At 34.6% G+C, this 12,312-nt stretch overlaps 2 protein-coding genes across 2 annotated transcripts; both read left to right on the top strand.

Annotated features, from left to right (window-relative positions):
• Window positions 1-4,181: 4,181 nt before the first annotated feature.
• Window positions 4,182-6,616, top strand: LOC114761631 (SUMO-conjugating enzyme SCE1). The gene is made up of 5 exons (XM_028951047.1): window positions 4,182-4,334; window positions 4,449-4,532; window positions 5,536-5,688; window positions 5,782-5,895; window positions 5,981-6,616. Exons 1-5 carry the CDS (start codon window positions 4,266-4,268, stop codon window positions 6,041-6,043), a joined length of 483 nt encoding a protein of 160 aa, XP_028806880.1. The 5' UTR covers window positions 4,182-4,265; the 3' UTR covers window positions 6,044-6,616.
• A 1,854-nt stretch (window positions 6,617-8,470) lies between these two features.
• On the top strand, window positions 8,471-12,286 carry LOC114761628 (long chain base biosynthesis protein 1). The gene is made up of 12 exons (XM_028951043.1): window positions 8,471-8,879; window positions 8,979-9,073; window positions 9,207-9,298; window positions 9,698-9,791; window positions 9,885-9,957; window positions 10,069-10,201; window positions 10,381-10,555; window positions 10,655-10,795; window positions 10,937-11,032; window positions 11,247-11,388; window positions 11,548-11,675; window positions 11,756-12,286. The coding sequence occupies exons 1-12, from the start codon at window positions 8,792-8,794 to the stop codon at window positions 11,930-11,932; spliced, it is 1,434 nt and encodes a 477-aa protein (XP_028806876.1). The 5' UTR covers window positions 8,471-8,791; the 3' UTR covers window positions 11,933-12,286.
• Window positions 12,287-12,312: the final 26 nt, after the last annotated feature.

The raw sequence follows: 12,312 nt of genomic DNA, 5'->3' as shown, positions 1-12,312 counted from the left end.
ACCCTTTTTTTTTGGACAATAAAACCCGATTTTTATAAATTTTATCCCACAATAATTTAGGATTTAAATAATAATTTTGAGCTTAAATGAACTTTTTATGTATTATTGGATTAATTGGTTGATTTTTTGATTTTGCATAAAAATTGAGATTTTGGATTAAAAATATAAATATTTTGTGATTTCCTATTTTTGACTTGGAATTAATTTTTCTATTTCTTTGGAAACAAGACTCATATTTTTAGAAAGATTATTTTTAGAAAGTTTTGCAATTTCTTGCCTAATTTTTGTGCAGATCTGATATTTAATTTTTAATTATGTTTGGATATAATCTACATTAATGGATGCACTTAAATTCTTGTAGGTCAAGAAAGAGCATATGAGAAATCCAATGGTGCAAGATTGTTTCCTAGAATCTAAGTACAATCCAATAGCTGACATCAAGTGGGCCAATTAATTACTAATAGGCTTGAGCTTTGGATTTATAAAATTTTCTTTTCTCCCATTAAAATATTCTCCTCATTCCATATAAAAAAAGTCACGCCTAATATCAATTTTTCTCCATTCACGGATTGCACCATATTCCATCATCACATTCAATCACTTTCTCCTTCTCCATTCAGCCGCTGGACACTACGATTTCAATCAAACATTCATATCCTTTCCCTACGCACAAAAGCCCCATTCAATCATCATCACCAACTCCTCCATTCCACGTCCCACATAAATTCAGCATTTCATTCTCCATTCTTCATTAACTATGGTGGCCGTGATTCCTAACAGTGTGGAGGGAGGAGATAATACCATGGCAGCTTAAGCTTATTAGGGAGGCAACTTGGGAGGAGCATAGAAGAGACTAAAGTCTCGGGCTAGCACTTGAAGACCATAAGAGAGTAATGTTCCATTTATTTTTTTAATTCAAGGACTTAAGATTATTTAGTTTTAAATAATTTTAAGTTGTAATTTTGTGAGATAATTTAGTTTTAGATTGTCATTTTTATTCTTAGATTGAATTGATATTTGGATTTTATTCGTGTTGAGACACTTGTTGGAATTTATGTTTATGAACCTTTGCATTGTTAATTGAATTTATAATTGAGTTTTCATTATGAGTTTAATTATCAATGTGGTTTCAATTGCAAAATTTGGATTCTTCTGTCTCTTAATTGTTTAATTAAGTGAGTTAATTGTCTAATTATTTAATTAGATAATTTCAAACATAATTTCCAGAATTAATTGAGTTATTTTCCATTGGTTTTGATAAGCCTAATTAACCAACCTTATACTGTTATGAGTTCTCTAATAGTTTAAGGGTTTTTGAAATTGAGGGTTCCCTTTGTTTCAAATAGGTGATTAAATTTATTAATTCCACTCTCCTATCACTTTTCTTTGGTCTAATTAACTGATTAAGGTTATGAAGGTTAAATCTATGCGAATCCTAAGTTGTCCCCTCTACCTTACCTGAAGAGAACTTCTCTATTTTTACTTGTTAATTTTCTTTGCTTCCTAATTAATTTTCTTCATTTATCATTTTAATTTTGTTTTCTAAAAAAAACCCCCCCAAAAATTGCATTGCATGTATTTAGTTTAATTTAATTTTCATATAGATTTTAGGATATTTGCATTTTCCATTTAGAATTAGAATTTTGCATTTTAGTTTTGGTCCAATTTATTGCTTTTTTTTTTATCACCTAAATTTTTACTTAAAGAAACTCATAACTTGCTCCTTGGAAGTAATGACTTAGGTTGATCCTAAATTACAAATCAATTAGGACCTAGTTTAATTGAGTGTTTTAACGACAATGACATCATCAATCCACATGTTATGTACTGAGACATTTTTTTCCTGGTTAGTTTTGCAACTTGAAGTGTAGGCCACCTAACGCCTGAGTAGTTGATAGTGCTTGTAATATTTTGGTGTGCTGTTTCGGGGTAGAATAAGGGGATTTCTGTTTCTCATTATGAGAGCTGGGGAATTGCCTGTAGCCAAAAAATTTCAAGGATTTCGCTGTTTGCTCTGTAAAGCTTGCGTGCTAGCCATTGATACCAATTATTTTACAACGATTTTTTTTAAGCGAATATTTGCTAAAGTGGTGGCATTTCTCCACAGGAGTTTTTTTTTTTTTTTTTCCTGTGCTGCCTAGAAACGTTGTGGGTTCAATGCTACTTTACTGAGTTGTGAGCGGCTCTTTATTCTTTAATTATGTGAATCTCATTGCATAAAGAATAAGCACTAGTTTAATTGATAAGGACTTAAGGAGTCAGCTCATAATTTATAAAATCGTAAGTTCATATTTTAATGTAAGAATCTTATTAATGAGCTATTTATCCAACTCACTTAAACTTATTATGCATTAAAAAAAAAAGAACGAATCAACTGGTTGGATTGAAATTTTTGTGAACCCTTCATGGTTATGGTCACCTTCAGATATTGGGATAAACCTGCCTGAAAGAAACCAATGCAAAAGCGATCATTAAATGATTGACAAAATTGGCAGTTCGATTGGTTTAAATTGATTATTTGTGTTGTAAATTAACTATATATTCTCATGAACCATCATCACGTTTTGGAATCCATGATTTATTGTGATCAACATCTAATGATAATTTCGAAAGATTAATTAATTGGTAATGGAAACAATATGCAAAAAAAAAAGTTCGTACAGTTTTTATTCGAAAAAAACGAGGGACAAAGCATATAAATAAAAAAATTAGCTATTTAATTGGTATGGTTTTGATTTGAAAAAAGCACTCGAGTTAAAGACTTGATCGGATTGGAAGTCCTTTCTCACTCTCATGTTCTGTTTGGATGGGAAGAAAAGTTAAGAGGAAAGAAAATGGAGAGAAGAAAAAACTGAAGAGAACATATTATTACTCATATTGTTTGGATAAAAGACGAAAAATAGAGAGAGAGAAAAAATAAATATATGAATAACTAAAATACCTTTATCTCACAATATATTATGTTTAAAACCAAATTAAATATTACCATAAAAAATTATATGAACATTAATATTATCAAATAATTTAAAATAAAATTAATTAATAAAATATATTATCATATTATTATATTTAAAAATCAAATAGTTTAGTAAAAATGTCATTTTTAATAGAAAAATAAAGTGTGGATAATTTTTTAAATTAAATATAATAAAAGAAAATAAATAAAAGATATATTATTTAAAATTATTATTAAATAATAAAAAAATATTATAAAAGTTGAAAGAGATGGAGAAATATATGTTTATGTGTGTGTATAGTTAGTATGAATTCTGAGTATTACATGAAATGTGAAAAAATAGAGTTTATATGTTAGTTTGGAATTTGGCTGCTGTGAGATAATTTTGCTAAATTATAAAGTAGCCACAAATAAAATTAAAGAAATTGCATTGAAGGCAAAATATGCATTTATTTACATAATAAGAGGGAGGGTATGCGAGAAATGTGAGTTTTCTTCTTATTTTCTCTCTGTCCGTGGAGAGAAAAGTTAAAGAGAAAATAACATGAGTCCCATACCTCATTTTCTCTCTTATTTTTCTGTCCTCTCGCTTTTCTCTCATCATCCAAATAAAGGAAAACTCATTTCTCTTTTTATTTTTCTCTCTAGTTTTCTTTCATTCCTCATTTTCTCTTGAAGAGCTTAGTAGCATCATCTATCAAAACAAAATATACTTAAAAATATAAAAATCAAGTACATCGTCCAATTGAAAGAATTCTGTTTTATGATAAGCAGCCCGTGCGTTTGAATTATCGTTTATTTTACTTGCCCAAAAGTTTTTGGTTTGTACGTGGATTATTTTTTTGACCTTTTGTTTTAGTTAAGGGTATCAGAGTCAACTCACACACGCATGCACATTTTTCGCCTTTAGAGGAATTGAGAATTTTTACGGTCCAATGATTTATGATTCTTAATTTTTTGGGAGAATTACAATGAGGTCCCAAGTAATTAAAAAACAAATCCCAGAGGTTGTCATTCTCACTGTAAGACTTGTTATTATAGGCTGCTCAGGTTGTTACTTGAGACTTTTTAGTGATTATTTTTCTTATGTGGAACTTGAATGTAATTCTCTTTAATTTTTTAGTGCTGCTTTAATAAATTTTTTGTCGCAAGGTCAAAATTTTTTTTTCCTGCCGTGGAATTTTTCCCCCAAGTATACATACGGCAACGAGGTTCATCATTCATCAAAGGACCATCAGTGGGCTTGGCTAATGCCGAACTGAAATTTTTGGAAAACCGAAGCGTCGAGAGCAGGACAGACTACAAGGAAATGTCTGGCGGGATCTCGCGGGGTCGTCTAGCTGAGGAGCGAAAATCCTGGCGTAAGAATCACCCGCATGTGCGTACTATCATCCTCCTTCTTGTCTTCTATCTTCACTGCCTTGTCATCTACTTGCCTCCTTGTATAGCTTTCTATAGAAGTCACTCGCCAAGTTTTTCTTCCCTTTTTTAGGGTTTCGTGGCGAAGCCAGAAACTGGAGCAGATGGCTCTGTGAATTTGATGGTGTGGCATTGCATTATCCCTGGCAAGGCTGGGGTCAGTGCTCTTCTCATATTCTCTTTTTTTCTGTCCTTAAATCAAAAACTGCGCATAAAACTTTTCTTATATTGGCCAATGCGCATAGAACTTAATTGGCCACTTAAAGTTTTAGTTTTAGTTTTTTTTTTTTTCAATGAACAGTCAGGGTTAGTTATGATTCATGAATTTTGAAACATTGACTATCTTTTGTATAAGATTTCGAAGTAACTAAATTGACTCTAGTTTTTGAAGTAACTTCTTGTCCAATATGATGAATGTTATTGTGGGATTGTGAAATAACTTAGTGAGCAGTGCATCAGTATGTGGTCCAATTTGAAGATTTGGACGAGACTTCGCAAACATATTTTTGAATTCCCAGGCTTTTAAAATTTGGTATAATTTTATTGTCTTGGATTTCTTGCTCAACCAGTCGATGACGAGATGAGAATTGAGGATTGCATCCATTATCAGCCGGTTTATATTATTGGATGGACAATGCTGGATTCAGTTGGAAATTAGTATCTTGCCAGTTGTGCGCCCTAAATTCAGGACATTGTTTGCCACTTAGTTATTTTCCTCCAGATGCTTGGTTAAGTGATATATACCGATTTCTGCCCCTTTTACCCATCTTTGGCCCTGGTTGGTGCTCACCCCCGTGCAGGTGAAGCTGTATAAATTGGTATAGCATTATGGCATGACATAAGACAATCTTTGTTTCTAATTTCCATATCTTCTTAATAGGGGAAGAATGCTACCTTCTGTTGCCATTCTCAAATGGCTAGATCCATTGACAAAATAGTGAATGATGGTATGTTCACAATCTTGTCCTAATTGTGAAGGTTAACTGAAAAGATCTGTGATATGTTATGAAATACTCAAAGTCTTCCCTGGATGTTGTTGGAAATGCTCCTATAGCGTAAATCCATTTCTTATGTTGTGGTGACTAGTCTTGTTGCAATTCTGACTGGTATTTATTATGTTATTGTTATTTTCTGCAAATGCTTTATTCCTTTGGTTGCAGACTGACTGGGAGGGAGGCTACTTTCCCCTTACTCTCAACTTCAGTGAGGATTACCCCAGTAAGCCACCAAAGTGCAAATTTCCTCCAGGCTTCTTCCATCCTAATGTCTATCCTTCAGGAACTGTGTGCCTCTCGATCCTTAATGAGGACAGTGTAAGAGCAGAAGTCTACTATTTATTTTATGTGCAGATTCTGTTATTGTAATTTGGATTATCTGTTTTGATTCTCGTATTTGCTTTTTCTTAGGGTTGGAGACCTGCCATTACTGTGAAGCAAATTCTCGTGGGCATTCAGGATCTGCTGGACCAACCTAACCCTGCTGATCCTGCTCAAACTGATGGTTACCAGCTTTTCATCCAGGTTCTTCTGCATTTCCTTGGGTACACACCTGAAATTTTTAATGTTGCTGGCGAACACACCGTGATAAACAATGTTGTATATGCAGGATCCTACTGAATATAGACGAAGGGTGCGGCAGCAGGCCAAACAATACCCCCCTGTTCTTTAGTTTAATGTTCTTGTTTGTTCATACCATTGACCTATTTGTTGGCTTGATAAATTCATTTTAAAAATACTGTTTGAGACCGAAGCATTGATTTTCAAGCTGATTATCAAGGCCAAGGGTAGCTAATGTCTAAGCTTTTCCCCCTTTTCCAAAAAAAGAAGAAAAAGAAAAGACATTGCTGTTCGTTTTATATTTGGTTTATCTTTCTGTCCGTGGAAATGAGGGTGCATGTGATGTGATGGGCGGAGCTTGAATCCTGATATTGCTGTCTGCTGAGTTGGCTTCCAAATGTGTACATACTGCAGCGGTGGAAGTTTTTCCTTTTCCAGCCAGGAAGAACAGACGAGGATCACACTCCTGGCCTTGTGATATCTCCTGTTGTTTGAAAATAATTATTTTAATGTCTTTCACTCATTGGTGAGTGGTAATGACATGGTTCCGTGGAAGGTGGTAGGTGAAGCGCACAAATTACTGAGATCAGTGTTGCATCAAACGTACGTAGTAACTCTGCTTCGTTAAAAAACGGAGTTATTTCATTAGTACTTTGAATGTTATCTCTGTCGTTTATCACAAGCATTTTACTCTTTCGTCTTAAAATTAGACGCATCTCAAGGAGTGATGAATTATAGCTTCAGTGGTCCTCATATAATATATTTTCTAAGGGTGAATTAAAGGGAGTTTTCTATGGAAGAAGGTATTTGTAGAATTTTAATCAATAGCAACTTGACCATAACAAAAGAAAATAAAAATCTATTAAAAGGGTTGAGCAATAATTTCCAAATCTTACAAGCCAATAAGAAATTCCATGATATAATCTACATCAGGAAACACCCGTCTACATTCTAGCCTACTGTCTTACTAATAAACAATAAATGGTAAATAAAGGAAAATTTATATCCAAAAACTTATACTACTTTCGGTCTTAATTATAAGAGCCAGTTGACTAATTTGAAGGGATTAAGAAAGTAAGTTGAGTTAGTTATTTGTCCTAAATATGTGTTGTCTTTCCTAAAATATCCTTGCTAATCAAGAGTATTGACTAGAACTATCATTGTTAGAAGGATTACTTTGAAAAAAAATGTATAAATATGAGAGACAAAATAGATTGGGGTCTTATATATATAACCAAAATAAAAGTCAAACATGGTCTTATATTAAGAATCGGAGGCAGAATTTGTTAATACTACATCCAGTCTTAAATATGAGATTTAATTTGTAAGTGTAATACAAAATAAATTTTATATTTAAGACCAAAGATAGTATTTACTATTATAAGCTATAAAATTATAACTAATTTGAAGGAAAAACAATTAATCAACTTACTTTGCACAAAAAAAAACCTTAGCTTCACCCTATACAAATGAAAAATACTTTCAATTATTAAAAAATATTTCAATAATTTGACAAAGTTTATATTCGTAATTTTATTTCTATTTAATATATTAATAATATTATATATAGACGCATATATACGCTAACATTTATATGATATATAAGCGTGCGTATGAATATTATTCAAGTTTTTTTTTTCCACCCAGATTTGTGGCGGCGGGGGGCAATATCATACCTCACAGTCGCCTGCTCCCACGGACCCCTGCACGTGGACAACCTACTTTCTCCGTATGCTCTAGTCCTAGCTACCCTCCCCAAGCTTCTTCACCTGCTCTTCCATCATATTAAAATCAAATTCCCTCTGCATTTTGCTTCCCGATTTCTGTCCTTCATTAAGGAACTCAAACTTCCGCCTCAAGTTAAGCAACCCGTTGAATCTATCCTCTTCTTTTACTTCCTTTAACTCATTTCACTTTGCTCCAAACCTATTTTGTTGCCCAGAACTCTTTCACATTCTTCTTCTGAAAATCTCGTTTTATTTTAATGAAATGGTGACTATCCAACTTCACCTGATCCAAAATGGAATTTGTTGTCAGAGGAGCAGGTTGTCTCCCTCAATAAAAGTTAAGATACTTAGCAACAGAGGTTCTATTACTTTATTGGCGAATACTAAATCATCATATCAAGTTAAGATACATAACAAATCAAAATAAGGATAACAGATCCTCCACATTAAAGAAAATTCCCAATTATGACGACCGATTGAAATATCTTATCAAGGTATCTTTAGAAAATATCAATAATTCCAAACACTGTCTTCTGTGTTTAATTTGTTGTCTCTCTCTCTCCCGTTGCAATGAAGTCGAGATGCTTAGCAACAGAGCTTCTAACACTTCATTGTTGATTAAATCATCATATAAAGATCCATAGCAAATCAAGGTAAGCATAACAGATCCTACCCATTAAAAAATTACCAATCCTTTATCAATAATTCCAAATATTGTCTTCTGTTTTTCATGATAAAATCACCTTCAGTGACAATAGTGGGGGTTGGTTTATATGGAAATGAGTTTAACATGCTTCTCATTGCTGGATCCATAATGTAAATTGTTCGGTTGACGTTCAGATATTTGGAGGTTGGCGTAACTCGTGTTGATGCAGGAAGCTGCGACCGTTAGCTATCTATAATCTCATCTGTCCACTATTTCCCTTTTATCAGATAGTTCTTCCAAGTTTCATTTGTCGTAGTTCTGCTTCTGAATCCTTAACTAGTGTGCGAGCAACACAAATGAAGATTCTTCTTCTCTTTTGAGTTATTTTGGCAGTCTGTTATTCTAAGGTTTGATAACACACAGTGGAACATATACGAGCAGGAAACAAAGAATTGCTTAGTTAACTGAGTGAGATACTGAGATTGCGATGGCATTAGCTATGCTTAACGTCGCTTTAGAATGGGTGACAATGGCTTTATCTGCACGAGCTGTAGTTTGTGGATCCTATGTTGGTGGTAAAACCTTATTCCTCACGTTAATATCCCTTTTGATTTGGTAGACGACACAATGACTGACTTACTTGCGTTTTCCTTATTCCTGCCATCTGGTTGAAGCAAATTTGTTTGTTGAAGTTCTTCTGCTGCTTGTCGGCCTTTTATTGCTCTCCCGGAAACGTTCCAAACCTCGAAAACAGAAGTTGAGACCGAAGGTTAGTTTCACAGCCCTATTTTCCTCGTTGGATCTGTGTCTCTTCTGCAGGTTTTTTATTGAAGGAAATTCTGTTGAGATGTGGGCTTCCCCATGTTGTAATTTAACATTGTAATGCGTGCTTATTTCTGCAGGAAGTAGATGAGCTATGTGACCAATGGGTTCCAGAACCTCTATTTCCTCCCATAAGCAAAGAGATGCTGTATGAACCGCCAGTGCTGGATAGGTGATGATTTGTTAGTTATAATCATTATAATCATTACTTCTTGTTTCCTTCGCTGACCGTTCTTCTGCGGCTGAAATTACATGTTTGTTGTTTTCTTCTGGTCAACTTCACAGTTAAGAATATAGACAAAGAAGACCAATTTTTTCCTTGGATTCATAACTCCGACCTCCCATGTTATCAGACAATTGCGGGGGGGTTTAAGTTCAAATTTAAAATAAGGGAGATCTTTAAGATCTTTTAAGTTAAAAGATATCAGAATAAAGGGGTTATTGGATGTTTTGGACATTCATCAAATTTCAAGGTAGGTCATTGTGCAGAGTGTGGAATCCAACCAAAAGGAAAAATGGACAGATATTTCATTATTTTTGTCATCCAACTGATGAGTTGTGTTTAATGCAGTGCTGCTGGGCCGCATGCTATAATTAATGGTAGAGAAATTGTTAATTTTGCTTCGGCAAACTATCTTGGATTGATAGGTCATGAGAAGCTTCTTGTAAGTTCTGAGGAAATTCTACTCATATCATTGATAAATGTTCTTTCGGGTTGAGGTATAGCAGTGATATTTACTAGTAACGTCCTCTTTCAGGAGAACTGTACTGCCGCTATAGAAAAATATGGTGTTGGTTCCTCTAGTTCTCGCGGGTTTTATGGAACATTTGGTAAGATTTGATTGTATGCTTCGATTGATTTTCTTTCTTTCTTTGTTCCTCTTCTGTTTAATTTCTTCGCAAGAAATGCTTGTCAATTGATGGTACTCTTCTTTGCTCCAGATGTCCACCTTGATTTTGAAGCCAAAATATCAAAATTTTTGGGAACCACTGATGCAATTCTGTACTCTTATGGACTTTGTACCATGTTCAGTTCAATTCCTGCTTTCGCTAGAAGAGGAGACATAATTGTTGTGTAAGTATACATAAGCTATTCTTTGACCATCAACTTCCTGGTTCCATTCACCTTTGCCTATTCTACCTTACACTTGGAGGCTTGCGTGACCTCAACGGAAACTTGACATGCTTGTGGAAGTTACTCACATCAAATCTCAAACTTAAGATCCCTATACAAGTCATTTCCATCTTTCACAGGGATGAAGGAGTCCACTGGGGGATCCAGAATGGCCTTTGTCTTTCTAAAAGCACAGTGGTGTATTTTAAGCACAATGACATGGACTCGTTGAGACAAACACTTGAGAATGTTGCTAAAAAACATAAGCGAGACAAGAAAATGAGGCGTTACATAGTTGTTGAAGCTATCTACCAGGTGCATATCATATTGTCTGTCCGTCTGTAAAAATTTGCCTCACATTTTTACTTTGTGATTACATGACCAATGCCTGTCTATCTTATATGAAATTTTCAGAATTCTGGCCAAATTGCTCCCTTGGATGAAATCATTAGATTGAAGGAGAAATACAGTTTCCGTGTTTTGTTGGATGAGAGCAACTCATTTGGTGTGCTAGGAAGATCTGGAAAAGGTCTCACCGAATACTATGGAATTCAGGTATGTAGTGGAAACCAATGTGTGTCTAATATATGTATATATGTACGAATGTTGTACGCATGTATGGATGTATGCATGCATGCAGTACTCACATACTTTAGAAATGCATTTCCATTTCTGATTTATGGTCGTGTACTGCAGGCTGAAAAGGTAGATATCATAGCTGCTGCGATGGGACATGCACTGGCCACAGAAGGAGGATTCTGTGCTGGAATTGCTGGAACTGAAATTCACCAAGTATGAAAGTGTCTGTGATAATACTAATCGCCATCTACGATTGATAAGTGTGGCCTCTGGAATGCATATAAACTGAGAAAAGAAAAAGCGAATGTGGAAATCAAGGATATGTTTTTTAATTTCATTTTACTGACTTTCCTGGACCTGACAGGAATCCTAACTGTAATGAATTTACGAAAGTACTAATGTGTAATAATGTTTTCAATCTTGGCAGCGATTGACAGGTGCTGGCTATGCCTTTTCCGCTTCTCTGCCTCCATATCTTGCAAGCGGTGCAACCAAAGCTCTTGAAATCCTCGAACAAAATCCCAATCTGGTTACAGAGCTGAAGAATAACATTGCTTTGTTGGGGAAAGGTGGGCTTTGGTCTCATTCCCAATTCATCAATGAAATAGTTCTATTTTGGCTTTTGTAAAACATTTGAAGTGCTGGTGACTTGTGTTTATTTCTTTTCATTACCACTTAGAACTAAGATCTTCTCTCTGATTTGAAAATGCATTTTTGGGCAACCGCAGAAGTATCAGACATCCCCGGCTTGATAACAACAAATAATGCAGAATCACCAATTATTCATTTGAGGCTAGAAAAGTCAACAGGTTCCATCGAAAAAGACCGGCGCCTGCTAGAAGATATTGCCAAGCGGGTGAGTAAATTTTTCTTGATATTTCAAACAGCTTGTCAATTGATTAACTTGCCTTGTAACTAACGGCACAATAATCACAGGTTCTGGAGGAAGATGGTGTATTGGTGGTGGCTTCCAAAAGATCAACGGTGGATGAATGTCGTCTGCCCTTAGGAATTAAACTGTTCGTTTCGGCAGCTCATTCAGAGTCTGATCTACGAAAGGCAGCTGAATCATTGAAAAGGGTTGCTGCCTCAGTCCTGAGTGATCATAATTGAGGTTGAAGGCTTCTTTCCTCTTTGTGTTATGTACTGAAACATCACTTCAGTTGCTGAAATTGAACAACTTTCTATGGTTCGGAAGGATTTAATAATAAATAGAATCACAGGAACATCGGTTCTTAATGGTTTTATGGAGATATATTCAACTATTAGCTGCAGTTTCAACATTAAATGTACAAAGTACCTTAGCATTTTGCTGTTGGAATATTTTACATGGTCCTCGCTATTCCACATAATTGCAAATTAGTCATTTTGTAGCATTATCACACATAATTGAGGGGAATAATACTGTGACGTCGTTTATTCTCAATATTTTGATTGACAATGATGATGCGGAGGATAGAGTTAATACACTCTCTGAGTGGGGTTCTTGATTA

Source organism: Neltuma alba, unplaced genomic scaffold (genome assembly GCF_004799145.2).
Source record: "Neltuma alba isolate B1F8T4 unplaced genomic scaffold, ASM479914v2 tig00011128_pilon, whole genome shotgun sequence".
NCBI lineage: Eukaryota > Viridiplantae > Streptophyta > Magnoliopsida > Fabales > Fabaceae > Neltuma > Neltuma alba.
This window is presented reverse-complemented; position numbering and strand designations above follow the sequence as displayed.